The sequence below is a fragment of the Urocampus carinirostris genome, chromosome 8 (assembly GCF_059441175.1).
Source record: "Urocampus carinirostris isolate Australia breed hairy pipefish chromosome 8, RoL_Ucar_1.0, whole genome shotgun sequence".
In the NCBI taxonomy this organism is placed as follows: domain Eukaryota; kingdom Metazoa; phylum Chordata; class Actinopteri; order Syngnathiformes; family Syngnathidae; genus Urocampus; species Urocampus carinirostris.
The window spans coordinates 17,363,437-17,384,826 of record NC_142356.1 but is presented as its reverse complement, the minus strand read 5'-3'; the positions used below and the strand labels follow the sequence as shown (position 1 = coordinate 17,384,826).

The 21,390-nt window shown below is 39.8% G+C and overlaps 1 protein-coding gene across 2 annotated transcripts; it reads right to left on the bottom strand.

Moving 5' to 3' along the window:
* Nucleotides 1-1,774: 1,774 nt before the first annotated feature.
* On the bottom strand, nt 1,775-20,443 carry rnf150a (ring finger protein 150a). Of its 2 annotated transcripts, XM_088341803.1 has the most exons (8): nt 19,793-20,443; nt 13,432-13,556; nt 13,306-13,341; nt 11,316-11,387; nt 11,163-11,245; nt 10,972-11,068; nt 7,921-8,134; nt 1,775-5,765 (listed from the first exon to the last, which is right to left on the bottom strand). In XM_088341803.1, exons 1-8 carry the CDS (start codon nt 20,250-20,252, stop codon nt 5,623-5,625), a joined length of 1,230 nt encoding a protein of 409 aa, XP_088197929.1. In that variant the 5' UTR covers nt 20,253-20,443; the 3' UTR covers nt 1,775-5,622. The 2 variants fall into 2 exon arrangements, with proteins under 2 accessions (XP_088197929.1, XP_088197928.1); XM_088341802.1 differs by having other exon boundaries at nt 13,306-13,556; nt 19,793-20,441.
* Between the last annotated feature and the right edge of the window lie 947 nt (nt 20,444-21,390).

Sequence of the window (21,390 nt, the reverse complement as noted above, 5' to 3'; positions counted from 1 at the left end):
ACCCCTTCATCTTCCCTATTAGATACACCAAAAAAACCCACGCAAGCGTTGGGAAAACATGCAAACTCCACACAGGATGGCTGGTAGCTGGATTTGAACCCATGACCTCAGAACTGTGCTGCAGACACGCTAACCACTCATCTGCCGCCTATGTGTGAACAAAACTACTGCAAATATAAACCTTGACATATGACCCAGCTTTATCATCCATTTAACTTGATGGCATAAAGTGTCTCGCACAATCTATGTCTAGCACCGATCAAAATACATTTTTGTTGTGTTTACTTTGATCACTAAAATAAAGTTGCTATCTTGCTGCTTGCACCTACTTTGTACTTATTTGAGAGGTTAGTCTACGATCCACGATTTCTGTTAATCGGCTGTTTCGGTTATTCTGCCATTCTGCATCAACAAAGGGTGAGCATTTTGAATACGTCACATTTCTTTGCAATCACGTAAAGGGGTCTATACAGCGACATCTAGTGGTCAAATAATACAAACTGTACCTTTAATGTAAGTACAGTCCATGCAAATTATTGATTAACTTATTACTGATTGATTAATTTTCTTATTATAGATGTTTTTCTTTTTGGATCTTATTTCGAGTAGCATTTTTCAAAAAAAGACTTGACAGCAGTAGAACTTTTCTTTATCAGGTTTCCTTGTGGAAAACTCACCCGGACACTACCTCTGACTGTCCTTAAGTCAATAGAGTTGGAGACCCCTGTACCATAGTGTGGCCATAAATGTCCAAATTGAGAGTACTTGCTTGCCATTGCCATACCTGTCAACCTGTACGTTTTTGCCGTACAAAGTACGTTAATTATGCATTTTAAGACGTGTACGACGTACAAGAAAATCTGTACGGAAAAACACAAATTTGGCAATTATGGGTACCATCCGGTACACACGACTATCACGAAATGGCAAATTAATCAAGTCAAACGAGTGCGCCGCGGTAGCCTCTATGTCTGTATCGTTTTTTTTCATTGCAAACGAAGTGAGCGGTTTGATGCTATTGTGCGCATGCGTCTGCAGCCTGGGGATTTCCCATCATGCATCATTCTGTGGTAGTTGTGCAGTGAAAGGAAGCCCGTCTCTTTTTAGAGAAGCGGCTTTTTCGGCTCAACTTATTAAAGAGAGCCGGCTCTCAACCGGCACACTTGCTTTGATGCATTATATTATGAATTATTATGTTGTATAAAGAAGTTAAGAAAAAAAGGAAGTATGAAAGGAGAAAATGAAAAAAGACAGGTTTGTGGTTATCCCTATAATAAGTATATTACCAACAATAATTTAATGCAGAAAATGAATTAGTAATTTGAATAAGAATATTCTACTTAGTTATATTTGCATGTATTTTTTCCTTCTACAGTGAACGTCCAAGCTTCTTCATTTTTGAACTTTTTTTATAATAAACCTCATTAATGTCGAGCAACTCAGTATCCCACAACAAAATGTTGATTAACAATATATATGATATAACGAAAAACATGTACAATACAACATGTCAAACTACATAAATAAACACGTTTAAAAAAATATGGTGTAAGATTATTTTGTAAGGGAAAATACGACAGTTTGTAAGGGCATGGAGCCCTGGAGCTTGACAGGTATGCATTGCACCGCTCTAAAATAAATCAATTTAATAAAAATAAAAAAATCCAGCGTTTAGGATGCCAAGAGTGTTGACCAGCAAATCCCACAATTACTCATCAGGAGTCACGAGTAAAAACATGAAATTTATTCCATCACAATGCTTACACATGCAGGAAGAATAAGAAACAGCATTTCTCTCATAACACACAAGAACTCTGAACATTAGAAAATAGTGATGGTTTTATCTCTGCTGGACAGTGTGCAATATATTGGCCCCACTATCAGATAGTACAAGGAAGCACACGTTGATTGCCTAATCAGCAGTGTTGGGACTGACGCGTTACAAAGGAACATGTTCCTGGAATGCAGTTTTCCCTTTTACCAGTAAAGTAACACATTATTGATAAAATCTTGTAACTCTTATGTTGTTACTTCAGGGTGCGTTACTGCGTTATACCACTCATTATATGCAGAGATTTGATACTCAATGTCCTCTGACTGATTAATAATCCCGCATCACTTACAACCTTCGATCGGCCTTCACATTCGCTGAAGGGAGGGCATGCTTACATTTACCTACAGAATACAACTAAATAGTTATGGTGGCGCCGTCTCAAGCACAGAGTAGGGGAACACTGAATTTCTCCTCATGGAGATATTCTCCCTGCAGTGTGTACTCGCATCTAAGCAGAATTTAAAACTATTACATAAAATACTCAAATCAGGGACTCAGTTAATATGTGCATATTTGGTTGTGTATCTCCAGTAGCAAATAGTGGACCACACGTAGAGAGGGGGGCGTTGCTTCTATTGGCAACAGAATAAGGCAACACCATAAGGGTAAATGTAAGCACAGAATTTAAACTTAGAGTGTGCAGAACTTTGATTTTTTTATTTGTTCAATTATTTTTGCATTACACAATGCCTCAAGAAAAAAAAAAGGAATTGTCAGGAACTGGAGATTTTTGGAATGGTTTGAAGACAAAGGACAAAAAGGATATGGAGTGTCTCGGTTGGTGTAGCGTACACATTTTACTATGTGGCTATTTTAAAACATTGTTAGGGGGTTGGCTTCTATGCAAGTATATAGGGTAATTTGTAACTATATAGGTACTTTTAGAGTAACGCGCTACTTTTTGGTGTCAGTAATCTGTGGGATAACGGAGTTACTTGTTAAATAAAGTAACTGGTAACTGTAACAAGTTACTATCTTTAATTATGTGCCCAACACTGCCAATCAGCACTGTGCTCCTGTCGTTTTCAGTGATTTGCTTTCCAGTTTCTCACATTCTTCGGAGGGATAAAGTGCAACAGATTTTCAAGAAATAGATCATCGTTGATGTTTGACAACTAGAGGTGTCACTGTATGGAAAATCAGCCTGTCTATAGGGGGAGCTGTGGGCTAGAGGTAAGATCTTAAACCCAACCCAATTTTTTCATTATTTACCCGTCATTGATCTCGTCTCTCTGCGTCTCACTCTCTCTCTTAAAGTGCTGCGCTAGATCCTTGAGGACGTTCTGCTGCTGTGGTTGAGTTTCCAACGCGTTAAAATGACGGAAGGCCGTAAAATGTTCCCGTCAACTCAAAAAAACTAACGAACTAAAAACAGTTAATGGAAAAAATTGGCAGTTAATGTAACCGGTGAAGACACTGAAATATAGAAGATGGAAATGTTAATACAGTCTTGTTTAACATAGATTTTGCTACAAAAGACAAGCTTTAATTTGTTATCATTAATAACCACTCTTCCTCCAGAGTACTCCCCCAAAATTTAAAATTTCGGGTTTGCTTAGGGCCCAGTCATGCAAATCAAGATAATTGGTCCGGCTTGGGTTGAGTCAGGCTTCAACACATGCCTGGGTCAGGTTGGACTGAATTTTTCAGGCCCAACCTTACCTCTACTCTGGGCTACTTAAGTTAAAGCTGGTGTTCCACGATTCTTTTACAAATCTTTCACAATTATGCAGCATTTACTACTCGGCGACAGTAAACAGTGTTACGTAGGGCGTCTCATGATTGGTCCACTACCATTTCCCTTTTTACCATGGCAGATTTTTTCCTCCTGACCTTAAAGGTAGACACGATTGTGCAAAAACGACAGTGAAAGGAAGAGAAAGTATGTAGGGAATATGGAAGGCTTAGCCGAATATCCAGTTAGATATCGAATTAATATTAGTAGTACCATAAATAATGATTTGGCAGTGATCCTGAATAAAACTCTGAAAAAGACATTTATTACTGTAAGAAAACTATTGTGCCCGTCCTTTGTGTCTTGAACAGACTTAATCAGAAGTGCAATGATTAATGAAGAAAGCAATATCTGAGAACTGATTAATCAACAAAATATTTTTAAAGGTAACAGTGTGTATTATTTGACTACTAAATGTCGCTTGTTCTATGCAGGGGTCTCCGACGTGGTCCCCCGGGTCTCCTAATAGGACCGCTCAGGTGCCTGCGGACCTGTTCCAAAAATAGCCCGGTGCTGGTTCATAGTGATTTTCAAGTAAAATCTTTTCTTTAAAAAAAAAGTTGTAACCCTATTTTCCAACAATTGCCTGGTAATAACATAGTAACAACTTAGTAATAACATATGTTATTTTTCGAAATGCATCTCAAACTGGATGCCCTTTGCGCTAATTAGTAGCAAAGCTCTAAGCTTGATAAAAATTGGAGACCCCTGGTGTGACTATAAGAAAGGGTTAAAAGCACAAGGAAGAATACAGACTACAGAGACTTAAAGTGACCAAAGTGCACATTTTTTTGTCCAGCCTTCTTCTGGGTTTTTGACTCCCCTCAGCAGCAAGATAGCGGACAATTATGTCAGCGGTCTCTATGCGAGGCTCATGTTATGCAAAATAAATGCAAATTTGTTGACCTACGATTATTTTAAAAGTTTAGAAGATCGATCGTGTATTTTTGCTAATTAATTATATCAATATTGATTTCTTTTTTTAAAATAAATAATCTTATTCTACCACTAGGAGGCAGAAAATAACACACTGTCCTTTTAGAATCAATTAAAGAGTTTTCTCAACTGAAATGAGTCAAAACTTCTAAAGTAAGAATATTTTTTACATTTCCCATGAAATCTATTTTTTTGAACAACAATGATCCAATTTTTGGGGTTTTCTGATGTCAATTAATTAGAGCTGCTACCAGCGTAACCAAAATAAATCAAACCGGTTGACCTTGGCATTAAATCAGTTCAATTATATCTAAATCTGCTTTATGACCACAATATCGAATCGAGACTGTAAAATACATCCTCCAATTCAAATAATTTGATAATATCGTAATGGACTTACAAATTATTGTTAAGAAGATGTAAGATAATGATTTGTTTAAATGATTGCGAGAAGCATCCAAAGTTGTTTTGGGCACAGGTCTCTTATAAGCCTTTGGCTTCAACCTATCATCGCCCTTTCCTTTTTGGACGATTTGCTGATTTAGTGAGGTCATGTTTGTTACAACATGATTGAAAAGAAAAAGAGAAATACAAATGCAAATCGTGACCATATATATAAGACAGGATCAAATTAAGAGTGTTTGAATTTTAAATAACAAATGGCTCAGTAAAAATATATATTTGATAAAAATTCATTGTTGATTAATCAATTGTTCCACCTCTTGAATTAATCACCAAATTGTGTTTGTGCTTTTATCAATTTCAAACACTGTCCATTTCTAACAACAAAAAAAGAAGTTAAAAATAGTGTTCAATTGTTAATCAAGGAATAGCAGGATAAATAACAGCTTGAAAAATTAATGAAGTAATCGTCATTAGGAGAATGGTCTGGATGTTGAAAAACTGCCTTTGGCGTGGCGCATGGATTGTGCAGGAAAATTCAGAATGTGGGAATCTTCCGTCAGGAAAGCGGTGGAATTTTGCTACTTATTGTGCAAAAACAGCAGGAGAGAATCACGGGTGGAAGGTATCTCAGGAAGCCTCAACAATAGCAGGCGACAGGTCTTGGATGCAGGGGAAAAATATGTCCAGTAAATGGAAACAGAGTGAGTTTGTGTCAGGTACTTGGGCTGCCCTCCTGCTGGTTCTCCATTTCCAAGATACTGGCACTTGGAAACTGTACAAAATTGTCCACTTGAGGCCCGTTAACCGTGTTGAGTGAAGAGTTGGAATCGCTGCTGAGTGGTACCTGGTGCTCACCTGAACACAAAGGAAACATGACAAAATGATAAACAAATATGCATATGACTTTCTTGTGTCAAACAGTTAGCAAAACAATATTCCCCTCAATTTTCACTGTGAATCGGTTCAATAACCACTCGTGTTTGATGAATTTCCACAAAGTAGAAACCATATGCAGTTCCTCTTTATACAAGCACCGCTACACAGGAGAATCTTGCTTGCTTGAAGAAAAATCCAGGTCATGAGCAGGCCCAGAGACGACCACTACAGACCACTCACCGCCGTCAAGCACCTGATTTAGTTGTAGAGTAGACTCTCAGTACTTTTTTAATTATTGCTAGTTCAGTCCTTTCCGGATTTCAAATGAATTTATTTAGTTATTGTTGTCATGAAAATAATTGTATCGAGCATCGTGCTCAGCCGTGACAGAGGCGCTCTGTGTTGGGTGCGTGACTCTGATAGGCTCGTGTATGCTGTCATTCAAACAGCTGTGGTCAAAACAAACTCGGCGCATCGCTAGTTTGTAACGGCTCGCTACATTGAAAAGAAATTCATCAATTAAATCGGATCCTAGGAAAAGTCAGAAGAATGCAAAAAAATGCTGAAGACCAGCAGGTGGTTCGTGGATTATTATCTGATTTCAGAAGACACTCGGGCAGCATCTGGGGGAAGGCAAAAGCGGTGCTGCTGGTCCGGGCTACTGCTAGGCTCACAACTTTTTCGAAGTTACCGCTGCAGACCCTGTATCTTGCTAACGCTAGGTTCGCTACTCATGAAATGGATGACTTAGAGAAACAACTCGTGGGAAACCACTACATTTAGGACAGTCTTCCTTTAATAATCGCAGAGATCGGTCTTTTTTTGAGGACACCCGAAACTAGCATGCAGCTAGCTGGCCGCTGTCTAAATTGTTTCTTACACTGCAAGGAGAAGCCCCACAATTTGTTTTTACTTTTGTAAAATGACAATAAAACAATTCATTCAACTGCTATTATGTGTTGTTTGTTAATATTTGGAAATCTATAATTGTCTTTTGTTACAGTCGTATAATCTCAGTCAGTAATGACAAAATCTCGAGGTATGTTTAACCCTTTGGGGGCTTTTATGAAGATGCAACGCTAGTTCTTGGATTTTCACTTTTCACAGGTGGTTCTGGTCCCTATTAACCACGTAAACAGAGGGGTCTTTTTACTTGTATTCCGCAGCAAGTTCACTTATCGCATTGCATGTTATCTCCTTTCTGTGACTTTTTGTAAAGGTGTCTGAGGGGATAAAAAGATGAGAATGATGACAATTAAAACGAAGGAATAAATAATAGTAGATCACAAGCACAGTTTTCAGGAGTGACCAAACCAAGCAGCAAGTGCTGATCACAAAGCCGGTTGCAAAAAAAACAACAAAAAAACAACAAAGAAGAGAAAGAACCAAAGCACCTGCGCTGAAATACTGTACAGCAGGAAACTTGTTGTTTTTATCATTATAATAATAATAATAATAATTTCCTTTGTATTGTCATTCTTTGTAACAATGTACACAGAACGAAATGTCGATACACCTGACCCGTATGTGACATTTGTACAAAAAAACTGCATGCATCATGTTCTGAATCCATTATTTAAGGAAAAAAACGAACGTCAAAATGAACCTAAACCAATCATATGGAACTGCGGGAGGGAGACAAATTTAAAGTGGTATATTTGTTGATATGGGCAGGGTTGGGTAGGGTTACTTTAACTTGATTACTTTCAATTACTTTTGGATTACTCCAATACCAAATATCCTAATAAAATACAAAAGAAACTAAATATGAATAAAATGACTACATTTTGTGCAGGCTTGGGGAGTAACGGAATACATGGAACGGCAAAAATGATGTTGGCAAGCTGTTTGGATTTATTTTCATTTTGTTTCTGTCGCATTTTATGTTAGTTTTGCCGGAGATCAAAGAGATCAAAGCCAGGAGAGAAAGCTTACCACGTGTTGTGAGTCATAATTTTATTCATATTTAGTTTATTTTTGTCAAACAAGCAATGTACTATGTTAGGCTGCGAAAGTCGAATGGCGATATGACGAGGGAACACTGTAAATAGGACAACCGTTTCGGGTAAACAGTTTTAAAAATGTAAGGCAATTGTATTCACCTTGTTAAAAAAACATAACTGAAGTCCCTTACTGCTGGAAATGAAGTAGTTCTCCTCTGCCTGCGGGGCCACCTCAAAGTTCCGACTGAGCCGGACCGGACTCTGCGCTCTGTCAACCAGTTCCATCGCTACGGAGCTCTCGTTGACGGTGATTTCGTTGGCCCCGCTGATGACTTGTTCAGCAGACGGACCCTCGAGGGACATCTCGTAGTCCGGCAGCGACTCATCAGAGCAGTCAGGATTGAGCTAGACAGACAGCATTGACCAATTTAAATTCCAATCGATGAATGATATAAAAACAAAATCAGTTTATAAAGTCAAAGACACCGTCTTTCCCATTGGTAGAGTTCAGTAAGCACTAAAGCAGGGGTTGGAAACTTTTTTGACCCAAGGAGACATAAGAATATTTTTGAATTTTAATTTTTTTGAGCGAGCCACACCATATATTTTGAGTCAAGTCGTATTTAAAATATAGAAAATTGTGGCAGTAAAAAGACTTAGTTTAAGTCAAAGTTACTGTAACTTTGATTTTAAGTGTACAGTAAATGGATACTTATTATCAACAGTTGTGCTACCTCTTTGCCTCCAAGTCAAGTTTATTTGTGCCGCCCTTAATCACAAAGACCCTCAAAGGGCTGCACAGACCACAGACTATAGCAAACAACAGACTTATATTACACTACCCCCTGATCTAAAACCTACATGATGAAGAAAACTGAAATCCCACTCCTTATCTCGTACACACAAAACCCTAACAAAGCAAACATTCATAACTACCAGGCTGCAATGGATGTTGCAATAACAAATAACACAGACATAGTGTCAACATGAAATATAGGTTATTCAAAAGCTATAATACATAAGTGTGTTTTAAGCCGGGATTTAAACGGTTCCACTGAGGTTGCAGATCGACTCTCAGAGGGCAGAGCATTCCACAACATCGGGTCCCAACAAAACTGCCAAAATTGGTCTCCAGACAAAAGCTAATTCTTCAGCGAATTTTATTTTATTGAGTGACGTTTGATGATTTGAAAACATTTATGAAATGATAATGCCAGAGCCTTTGTCCCATATCAATATACAGTAAATAAACCACATAAAATATGTCTCCCTCCAGCAGTAACTTAAGAGTGTTGACGGTCAATTTGACTGTCATTCTTGTCCTGAATAATTGTTTCAAATCAGGTTTATCAAGGCAGAGATGGGAAGCTGCGTCGTTCCTGTTATGGACTTTTTGGAAAAGTTTACAGGCTTGAGGCGTCGTTGCTGTCATGCACTTTTTGGACAAATTCAACATGTTACCTAGTGTTCTCTTTTATTGATGTTTACTATGTTTTGTGTACTGTGACTCAATGCTAAATCTATTCCACCCAGGTCATCCTGGAATGGGGATTACCTCTTGTAAGGCCCCTTCTCAAGGTTTCTTTTTTCCTCACGCTGAGGTTTTGAGTTTTTCCTTGCCCGCATGTTGGTTTAAGATCAGGCGATGGTGTAATTGTAATCCTGTGCAGTCCTTTGAGACATTTTTAAGGGTTATAAAAAATAAATGTGACTTGACAATAACGTAATAATTAAGACATCGTTGTTATTTACCTAAACGGGCCAGTAAAGATTCCAAACTCGATCTGTCTTTAGTTTATTTTCTTGTTTTGTGTTCTATTCAAGTAGTCTGTAGATGATTAGTAAAAGAAAAAGGCATGAATCCATAAAAAGTGTGTATGTCTTGATTAAATTAAATTACACTATCAAAAACTGTAAAAATAATTGACTTAAAGTTGTGTGTAGCCACCCTTCAGAATACCTAAAAAAGGTTTTTTGTCCGTTTTCCTGAAAAACGTATATGGTGCTCAAAAAAGGCGAGACGAGTTATGAAAAGAATAAACTTGGCTCTTTAATTTAATTGGTGAATAAAGTTTTGGTTAAAATAATTTAGTGACCACCCAAATTTCACTAAAATGGGCTTCCACATAAAGGATCCCTTAGCGATGTACTGCCAAAACAGGTCATGTTGGTGTGATTGTAAACCGTAGTTGAGACTAGGCCCTACTGTTTATATACTGTACTGAATTCTTAGTGATGTTGGTTTGACATCGCATGGTTTACGATCTTTATTGCTCAGGTCACATTTGGAATGGTTCAGGAATATGGCGGAGGTTTTCATTTTATCTCAGAGCCAGATGTACTCAAGAAAAGACCCCTAGGTTCCCGACCCCTACAGCCCTACAAACCTGGTGTCACAGGCGTGGTTTGTGACACAGAAGCTAGGATTACACAGTAGACACAAGAGGCGAAAAGGCATAAAAACTAGGCATTGCTGAAGCTAGTTGCTAATTATATTAACACAGACACTAGTAACATTAAGAAGCTCTCAGTCAGAGTGAACAGTGTTTAACAAGGTGTGATGCTTGCAGTAGCCTTAGCAGTTTGCATCATCGACGTCGACACTACTATTGGCAGCTAACGTGAATAATTCTGATGCTAGCACTAGTGGCAGTAACTAGGTTCAAGGTGGGTAAATGCATACAAAACAGGCCTCGTTGACGCTAGAAGCTAATGTTAGCAACATGGAGGAAAGTATTAGCAGCGATTAGTAGGTGAGAAAAATGTAAATGCAAACCAACAAACTTTGGCGCAGGCATTAACATTAAGTGCCCTGCGTCACCAATGCACACACTAAAATTATCAGCTAACGTCCCCAATTCAGACACTAACATTAGCAGAACTCAGGACCAGGCGTTTATAAAGTTAACTTGCAGTGCTATGAACACAGACACTGGTAACCTTAGCAGTATTGTGTAGTGCAACTGAAAACGAGTGCTTCAAAGCACAAGGAAGAACACAAACTACGGAGACTCCAAGTGACCAAACAACACTTTTTTTCCTTCTCATTTTTATGCCCAGCCTTTCACAAGGTTTTGGTTTTTGGGGGGGGTATCCGTAGCAGCAAAATGGCCAACGATGTCGGCCTTCAATAGCTGAGCGTCATGTGACACTAGCGGTCAGATATTACACAGTGTTCCTTTTAAGCTTAAAACCCTTATGGTAAAATATCGCCAGCAAGCAAAGTAGAAAAAACAACTCACAGAGATTCCCAAGGCCTTCAGTATATTCATTTTACACATCGGGCACGTCTGGTGAACATGCAACCAAGGATCCACGCAGTGCTTATGGAACACATGCCTGGAAGAGTTATACATGGCATTAGAAACGTGCACCGAGAGCAAATGGAGCGACAAATGTCGCCACATCTGAAAATAAAAATAAAAAAGCTAACCTGCAAGGCAAAACCCTGACAACGTCATTGGGCTTGTAGGCCTCGATGCACACGGCACAGCTGTCAAAGTCGCGCTCTGTCTCCTTGAATGAAAATGTCATGGCGTTCATACGTTTGAGTGCGAATAAATACTGTCACAAAACACCTGCTTACCTTGTCTCCTTTCTTAATCGTCCGTATGGGAAGCTTGCTGATGGCTTTTTTGGCAGCATCTCCCAAGCGTCTCTGCGGAACCGAAACCCCCCCTCCATATTTTAAAAGGTGTTCCCCAATTCTTAATCAGGCAAAATGTGAGAAAACAGAACATGTTTTTGCATAAAAACTATATATATTATGTCATCGTTAGAATACAACATAGTGGTGCCGCCGCCGCCGCGAGCGGCAGCCTTTCCAGTAGTTCCGTGTTATTTCGCTCTTTTTGTGATTTATTGTTTTAAGTGTCTGCTCCTATTTTCGGTGTTTTTCGTCCCGTTTGACAACTACACTTTAGATTACTTTCTATCCTATCGTTATAGGTTTTAATGCACAAAAATGCGTTGATTCGAGGAATCAACTCCTTGCCCTGAAGAATTCTCGTGCTGGCGTGATGAGGGGGCCCTATCGTGGATGCAGAGCCGAAGCTAAGGCTAAGCGGCTAGCGGAGTTATAAGTCTTCGGTACCGTCCGTAATCATGGTAAATGTGAACTCTCTACCAAATAAGACCGACGAACATGCTGTGCTGGAGAAAAAAATCAAAGCGTACAGGGAGTGCAGTTTGCTGTGTTTTACGGAAACGTGGCTCACGTCTAGCATCCCGGACGCTAACATAGAGCTACCTGGAGCTTTAGCGCTGTTAGGGAAAGAGACACAAAAGCCTGCGGGAAGCGGAGAGGAGGTGGACTCGCTATCTACGTGAACAAGAGGTGGTGTAACCCTGGGCACAAAGATTTCCATCTGTTGCAGGGACGTCGAACTTTTGCACTAGCGTGTGACGTCATCCACTCCGCTGTTGCTAACTACAACGCAGCACCCTAAGGCCATCCTGTTAATAAACAACAAAAGGATACTGCTGGAAGTGTGAATGTCCCTACGGGGATGAATAAAGTATCCATCTATCTACAGTTATTTTCAGAGAATGCATTTTGAAGACAGCATGTCTTGCCTTTGTCATCCTGAGCTGTGATGTCATCGGTGGAAAAATGCACCCTGGCAAGCCAGTCGCCATGATGTTTTACATTTTAATTAGTTTAAGAGGTAACAAATGTTTAAGGGAAGTTTTGGTTGCTTTTTCTAGAAAATGCTTGGGCGTTTTGTCGCAGGTGGATGTAGTAAGAGTACGCGTGTAAATATATTTAAATATATTTACATGCGTTTGATTCTCCTGCAGAAACATTATCACTTTCCATTATCAAACATTAAAAAAAACATTAAAATAAACAACTAAATAAATAAAATAAAATAAACCACAGGGATCCACTAGGGAGCTCTAGAGCCGCTGGTACCTGACTGCCGAATTGGAATCACTTATTTATTGACAGCAAGGATCCAGTGACATCTATAGCGTTTTTTTTAAAAGACGATGCACACCTTGGCCGCCAGAGGGCAGTAAAATATACTTTCAGCTTTAGTAAGCCCAGCCCCGTAGTTTGATGTGAATTAGTCTAATATTATTGCCCATGCACTCCTAAAACATGTATATTGCATTTTTAATCCATTTCAAACCAGTAAGACAATTAAGGCAAAATTATATTTTTTCATAGCTGCACTAGGGTTTGTATAGTGTGCCGAGTTGGTTCAGGATTGAAACTGCATTTACTCAACTGTTAAAGTAAACCAGTTAACGCATTAATTGCATATCATGAAAATCATTTTTCCCATTCTTTGTGAATAAACGTATTATGCTTAGAGAAGATCCCTTGTTATCTGTAATTATAATTTGTTGGGTAGACTACTAAAGTAGGCTGAATGATAAAGCACAATACTGAAAAACTATGGTAAGCTTAAAATTTCAAGATTACATTCTTTTACTGATCTAGCCTGGCTGAAAACAAAAAAGTCTGGATCGGCCCAAGAGACTAACTGAGTTTGACATCACTGCAATAGAATATTGCAGTCAATAGTAATAAGTCAGTAATATTTTTTTGGAAAAAGCTCAAGCCATACCTGGTTGCGATCTCGGGCATTAGCATATCGGAACCTCTGGATGTAGTAGAAGACAAGCCAGGCGAGGGAGATTATCATGAGAATGATGAAGGAGATGGACACAAAGACTACGGACGTTCTGCTCACATACTTCTGCAGGTTGCGCGTCCCCACACTGATGTGCAAGGTGACGGCCACCTTCTGCTCCAGCAGCGCCAATATCTCACGACCTTTCTGCTCTGGGATCATGATGGCCACTATGTCACCTGTACCTGCACACACACACATAAACAAACCCAGGGGAAAAAACATAATTGAGATTCAAACAATCAGGCAAATACAGGTATTTTCTGTACTATACAGTGCACCTAAAAACCCCAAACTGGCAAGGAACTTTAAAGTGCAATTTATAATCCGGCGCGCCTTTCAAGTATACTGGAAAATAGGGTGGATACGATTGGAAAAGTCTAGTTACAATTTAATAATGATGCAAACGGTAACTGTTTGGCCTTTAAGAAACATATGGAGTGGCCTTCAAGGGCCTTTTTGTGCTTAACATGTTAATTCTTTGTTGCTAAAAAGCAATCAAAAAGAAGCGCGGAACTTCGACTGCAGCTCATACGCAAACTTTTAAACGCTCATTGTAAAAAGACAAAAGTAGAAAACATGAATTAAAATGTTGATTGTTGTTTTGCCCGCAAATATCAAATAAATGCAAAAAAAGTGACAGAGTATTCTAATAGATTCCAAAGAAAAGGCGTATGACTTGTGTCGGGCCAAAACCTACGTTCAAGAAGGTCACGTTTAAAAAGACTCATACCACACGACCATAATATCTTACTAGACTGGATGGAAAAATGGATTGGTCTCTCGGGAACAGTCCTCTTATGGTTCAGATCCTACCTCTCAGATAGGACGCATTGTGTTAAATATGGTGAAATGACATCTGAGCCCTTTTGTGTTACCTGTGGTGTTCCGCTGGGTTCAGTACTTGGCCCCCTTCTTTTCAACATTTACATGCTTCCATTAGGTTATATTATTCGCAAGTATGATATCAGTTTCCATTGCTATACAGATGACACTCAACTATATCTTCCGATGGAGGAATCTGCCACACTAAACGGTGGAAATTTGGAGGCCTTCCTCACTGAGATAAAAGAATGGATGTCACTCAACTTCTTGCGCCTTAACTCTGAAAAGACCGAAATGTTAGTTATTGGTCCATCTAAATGTCGTGACTTTTTCTCAAAAACTGCTCTGAACATTGACAAATGTAATATCACCCAGAGTGACTCAGTCAAAAATGTAGGTGTCATATTTGACCCCAATCTGTTCTTTCAAACACACGTTAAGAATATTACTAGAACAGCTTTTTTCCATCTTCGCAACATTGCTAAAATTCGCCCTATGCTGTCTCAGTCGGATGCGGAGATTATAATTCATGCGTTTGTTACTTCCCGTCTCGATTACTGTAATGCACTACTCTCCGGTCTCACGAAGTCCAAAATCAAGAGCCTTCAGCTGGTACAAAACGCTGCAGCGAGGCTTTTAACTAAGACAAGAAAGTTTGATTTTGGCTAACCTGCATTGGCTACCTGTTAGCTTAAGATGTGATTTTAAGGTTCTGTTGGTAGTATACAAAATCATGCATGGACTTGCTCCCTCATATCTTTCAGATTTAATCTCCCCAATGTTCCGGTCCGGAGCCTTCGCTCTAAAAATGCTGGTCTACTAGTGATCCCAAGAGCCAAGAAGAGATCCGCAGGTTCGAGAGCATTCTCCGTTCGGGCCCCCAGTGCTATGCTCTTCCCCCTGAGATTCGATCTACAACCTCAGTGGAAATGTTTAAATCTAAGCTTAAACACACTTCTATTCTATAGCATATGAATAACCTATATTTTATGTCGACATTATCCGTGTATTATTTGTTATTGCAACATCCATTGCAACCTGGTCATCTTGGAAGGGGGATTACCTCATGTGCGGTCCCTTCTCAAGGTTTCTTCATTTTCCTCATGTTGAGGTTGAGTTTTTCCTTGCCCCCATGTAGGTTTTATATCAGGGGATGGTGTAATAATAGTCTGTGGTTTGTACAGCCCTTTGAAACTCTTTGTGATTAATGGCTATACAAATAAACATGATTTGACTTGACTGTTTAGGGTAATACAATTGTACTTACCTGGATTAAAAAATACAAAATAAAAAAATAACAGCTGGGTGTCTTTGCAGAGGTTTAAAGAGGTTTTAACTTATTTCTAAAATAAATATGAAATCTAACAGTATTTTTTCCTAAATTCAGGTAAATAATTAAAACAAAAAACACTTTAAAACAATTTATCAACACTTTAATATGGTGCTCAACTATTTCGAAAAAAAAAAAAATAAAATAAAAAAAAAATAAAAATACTTTTACTTTGGTGTCTCACCCTTAGTTGGCCCCTATAAAAACTATATTTTTCATAAGCCTCAATGCCAACACTCAAATAGCTTGCTACATTTTTCTGTGCTTGCTTTAAAAAAAAAACAATTTTATGTATCCAGATATTGAATTTCATGCAATAAAACACTTCTGAAGTATCCCTATTGAGTTGAGTTTTTTTTTAATGCAAATGAATCAAATGTCGTGCTCAAAAGGGAGATATTACTTTTAATGAAAGTTTTTTTTCTTATAATTAAATAAATATATTTTTAAGTACAAACATTTGTATTATTATTGATATTCTATTTAAGGGAAAAATCTAGCAACACTTCTCCGGTTTGGTGTAATAAATGGAAAACAGTGTTTTCTTTGGCTAAGTAAAACTTTGGGAACCCTAGTTTACATATCCAGTTGGACCTGAAAGGTTGAAACAAACCTTAATTTATTCACAGCCAACTTGGTAAAGTAGATTTATGACACATCCAGCACTGAATGTGTTAAACCGAGTCAGGGTACTCCCCCTTTCAATAGCCCAGCTGGATTGGCTCGGCATTCAGCAATTGGTCAAGTCGGAAATGATGAAGCGCTCTTCATCGCCTTCCTCTCCGTCTGCCAGCAGTGACATCACCCCCACAAACCCTGTCTCTTTGATTTAAGTAAGTAGACGTCCTGGCAAAAAAGGTCCCGCCTAATATGTGCTTCTGTGAAACTATTGTCTATTGGATGTGTGCCAAATGCAAGGTTCTAGAATTTATTGCTGCGGATGGCTAAATACTCCTGCAGGCCCCATCATTCTCGAAAAGGTTCGCAGCATAAAAGATGAACCCTGTGATAAATCTTGAATATTTTTCTGACAAAAAGCCAGGAAGGAGTAGCACATTTCCAAGTTTAAGCCTGGAGGTATCCTGGTGTTTTAATTTACGTAGCAAGCGGCCACTCCCTTAAGGAAAACAAAGGACTGGAAGATTATAAAAGTTATATAAACTTGCTGGAGGTGAAATGAAAATGAAAAATAAAAGCACAGTTGGTGTATAGAGAAGTTTTGCCTTCATATTTCTGAAACATTTAAGACAACAATCTCAGATACACACGGCGGCTGAGTGGCTAAGTGGTTAGCGCATCAGTTCTGAGGTCATGGGTTTAAATCCAGCTACGAGTCTTCCTGTGTGGAGTTACCATGTTCTCCCTGTGCTTGCCTGTGTTTTTTACGGGCACTCCGGTCTCCTCCCACATTCCGCAATCATGCATTTGTTGTGAAATACTGGGTGAAAAAAAATGCAGTCATGAAAATTTCTTCAGCAAAATTTGCCAATTGGAGTCAGAACGGGTGACCTACGTGAATCGTGTAGTTCCGGGGAGAAAACTATTTTTTGTGAAGTTTGGCAGAATGAAGTGGGTGTTTGACATGGTGCGTCTAGTGGGTTAGTGATTTAGGCAGGGGTCGACACAGCAGATGAATGGTTAGCACGTCCGCTGCACAGTTCTGAGGTCATGGGTTCAAATCCAGCTACCAGCCTTCCTGTGCACGTTTTGGTTTCCTCTGGGCACTCCGGTTACCTCCCACATTCCAAAAACATGCATGGCAGGTTAAATTGTCCCGAGGAGTCAATGAGGGAATGAATTGTATGTCCCCGTGCGCACTGCAATTGGCCGGCATCCAGTTCAGGGTGTCCCCTGCCCACTACCAAGAGTACGGCTGGGATGGGCTCCAGCACCCCTGCGACCCTGCTGAAGATAAGCGGGGCATAAGATGGATGGATAGACATCTGAATGTTTTACTGTGAAAGGTGTTTGGATTGTCAAAAAGCCAGCTCCAAGAAACTCTGGCTTCTTCACTTCAGCACTTTTTTTCTTGTTTTTCTCAGTTGTTACATGAAGTTGTTGATTTTACTGTCACCTGGTATTAAGATAAACTGAGCAGGCGGAAAATGTTCATCACTTTAGGTTCACAGATCCCATTTCGAGCAGTTGTCGGGGGAACCACTTCCTATAGTGTGTCTTAGGCAGGTACAGCCTGGTGGTGCTCATTCTCAAATTAAAATGAAGGGATTTAAAATATTTCTTTTAAATTCCAAGGACTGTGTGACCATTTTGTTTTTTTGCCCAGCCTTCTGTGAAGTTTTCACATTTCCGGGTGCCCATAGCAGCCAGATAGCTTACAATTATGTCAGCTTCCGCCAGGTGAGGCTCAGGTTATGTATTTATGAAAATTTCTCAACCAAGAGTATTTTCAAAAATGCAGGTTTATATAATAAGTTCAAGCATTTTTGAATGTTTCTGATTCAATATTTGTTGTTTTACCACAAGAAGCAGCTTAATAATGCATGCTGTTCCTCTTAGGCAGGAGTCACCAACGCTTCTAAAGTTTTTGTAACTGATTGGCGTGAAGGGCTACCAGTTTGATGTACATTTCGAAACGTATGTTATTACCAGGTTGTAATTATTAGAAGTTAAGTCAACCCCTAAAAATTCATGTCAGTTAGTAATGGAATGTTTTCAAGATTAAGTGTTTGAGGAGTATGTTGGGAGTGGCAAGATTGGATAGATTGAGAAATTAAATTGTGAGAGAGAACTGGAGTAATAGTGGAACTGAGCAAGCGAGTGGATAAGAGAGTACTCAGTTGGTTAGGAAACATGAAGAGGATGGATGAGGAGCGAATGTTGAAGAGGATCTACAGGGCAGAAGTAAATGGAAGGAGACCAAGAAGAAGGCCGCGATGGACGTGGATGGATGGTGTTATGAGTGCACTGGAGGAAAGAGGTCTAAACATAGTAGAAGCTAGAGCTCTTGTTGGTGATAGGAATGAGAAGTCTTGTAAAAGGATAGTGGGATGTTTAGACAAGTTCTAAGGGACGAGCAGGGCACCTGTATGATGTGGCAGGGGTAAACCAGTGAAAGCTGTTGGGCCCTGCTGTTGAACAGAAGAGTGTGTTGTGTCACCCTGACCCAAGTGACATGGCCGCTTTCTTGTGTCCCATTTCATCTGGAGAAACAAAAGCATGACCAACTTGGTTGCCGAGGTGCTCAACTTGTTTGGGTGTTTGGGCATTTGGGTTGGCCAAAAGTTTTGTGTGTGTTTTTTGCGACTTTTCCCCTTTTTTATTTTCTTTGTATTTGTATGTGTTCGTCTTGCTGTCGGCCACCCCTCTCGAGGGATATGACCAGGGTAGATAGATAGATAGATAGAAATGGAATCACTAGAAAATGTCATTAACCTGGAATGCATGTTTTTGGAATGTCGGAAAAACCGGAGTGCCCGGAGGAAACCCACGCAAGCATGGGGAGAACATGCAAACTCCACACAGGAAGGCTAGTAGCTGGATTTAAACCCATGACATTAGAACAGTGCCGCAGACGCGCTAACCACTCAGCTGCCGTGCCACTCCGAGATGCGCTCCAAGTCAAGTCAATCGTTTATCTGTACAGCCCTTAATCTCAAGGAGTCTCAAAGGGCTGCACAGACCACAGACTATTACGACACCATCCACTGATCCAAAACCATACCTCTCAACCTGTACGTTTTTCCGTACAAAGTACGTTTATTATGCATTTTAAGACATGCATAATAAACGTACAAGAAAATCTGTACGGAAAAACGCATATTTATCAATTATGGTACCAGCCAGTGAACAACGACTATCACGAAACGGCAAATCAATCAAGTCTGACGAGTCCGCCGCGGTAGCCTCTATCTCAGTATAGTTTTTTTCGTTGCATACGAAGTGAGCGGTTTGATGCTACTGTGCGCATGAGTCTGCCGCATGGGGATTTCCCATCATGCATCATTCCGAAAGTAAAAAAATATGGTGTAAGATTATTTTGTATTTTGCAAGGGAAAATACGACAGTTTGTACGGGCATGGAGCCGTGGAGGTTGACAGGTATGCAAAACCTACATGAGGGCAAGAAAAAAAAAACTCAAAAACCGAAATAAACTTTTGTTAATTTATCTTTTTGGGGGGGGTTGCATTTGGACTGTATTTAGGAAAAGTTTCTTGCACCATTTTCATCCTAAAATGAAAGAAAACCCCTAACACGCGCTCGGTTCACTCTACTGCCTTTACTGGTATATATTTGAATTTATCTCACCAGAGTGGGGCATGGTGATGGTGTCGTTGGTACCACCGGAGCCCAAATTGTACACGACCACGGCCGAGGCGTTCTGGGCAGCCGCGTTCTGGATCTTGTCGCGGTAGCTGCAGTTGCCCGCGGCCACCAGCGCCACCCAGGCGGCGACGGTACGCGACACGGGCGGGAAGCGGGCCCCCGGTTTGCACATCTGCCGGTCCTGCGGCAGCGACGGAGCCAGCACCAGCCCCCGGGCTTCCCTCTTGGGCGAGTGCTCACCGTAGCGGCCGCATTCGCTTTTCTCGCTGCGCGGCTTGGCGGTGAGCGGGTCCAGGTAGGTGATGTTGACGAAGGCCGTGTACCACTCTTCCTTCCCGGCTACGGTGAAGTCCAAACACAACAGGTGTACGGAGCACAGGGACGAGGCGAGCCACGTCGAGAAAGCCACGCTACGACACAGGCGAGTGATGGACGGCGCCATGGCGCGACCGGGAAATCTTGAAATCAACTATTCCCGGTCTGCTTCTGATCCACTTGTAAGGAATCTCCACCGAATCATCACCTGCAAGACGCAGGCGGAAGAGTCCGTGGTGTTTTTATCACTCGCTGTCAATTCCAGCTCCCTGATTGGTCGGACGCTAATCGACCACGTGACGTTGACGCGGCCAATATGGCTTTGAAGCTCAGTGGCACGTTGATCTGCCTGAGCAAAAATAAATAGAATAGAATTGTCTTTATATAAGGCTCTATGTCCTTACAAAATGTTGTATTTTCCCTTACAAAATACAATTAAGTATTTAATTGCTGTTAAAAGTGTCGCTAAAAACTCATATTGTTGGGATATTATGTAATGAAATTGTGTGTTTAATTGCTGTTAAAAATGTCGAAAAAAAAATGTTAAAACGTCATAATATGCTTAATTGCTGTTAAGATTGTCGAGAAAAATTGTTCAAACATTGTTTATTTGCTATTAATAGTGTCAATAAAATTGTTCAAACCCCCAAAAAAATTTTTCAAACGTGTTTTTTTATGTAGTTTAACATGTTATATTGTACGTGTGTTTCGTTATATCATATATATTGTTAATTAACATTTTGTTGTGAGATATTGAGTTGCTCGACATGAATGAGGTTTATTATAAAAAAAGTTAAAAAGTGAAGTAGCTTGGACGTTCACTGTAGAAGGAAAAAATACATGCAAATATAATTAAGTAGAATTTTCTTATTCAAATTATTAATTCATTTTCTGCATTAAATTATTGTGGGTAATATACCGATTAAAGGGATAACCACAAACCTGTCTTTTTTCCATTTTCTCCTTTTATACTTCCTTTTTTTCCTCAACTTCTTTATACAACAATAATGATTCGTAATATAATGTATCAAAGCAAGTGAGCCATTTGCAAGCCGGCTCTCTTTAATGAGTTGAGCCGAAAAATCCGGTTCTCTAAAAAGAGACGGAATTTCTTTAACTACATAACTACCTCATGAAATCCGAGGCGGCAGATGCATGCGCACAGTAGCATCAAACCGCTCGCTTCGTTTGCCACGGAAAAAACGCGATACCAAGATAGAGGATACCGCAGCGAACTCGTTTGACTTGATTGATTTGACGTTTCG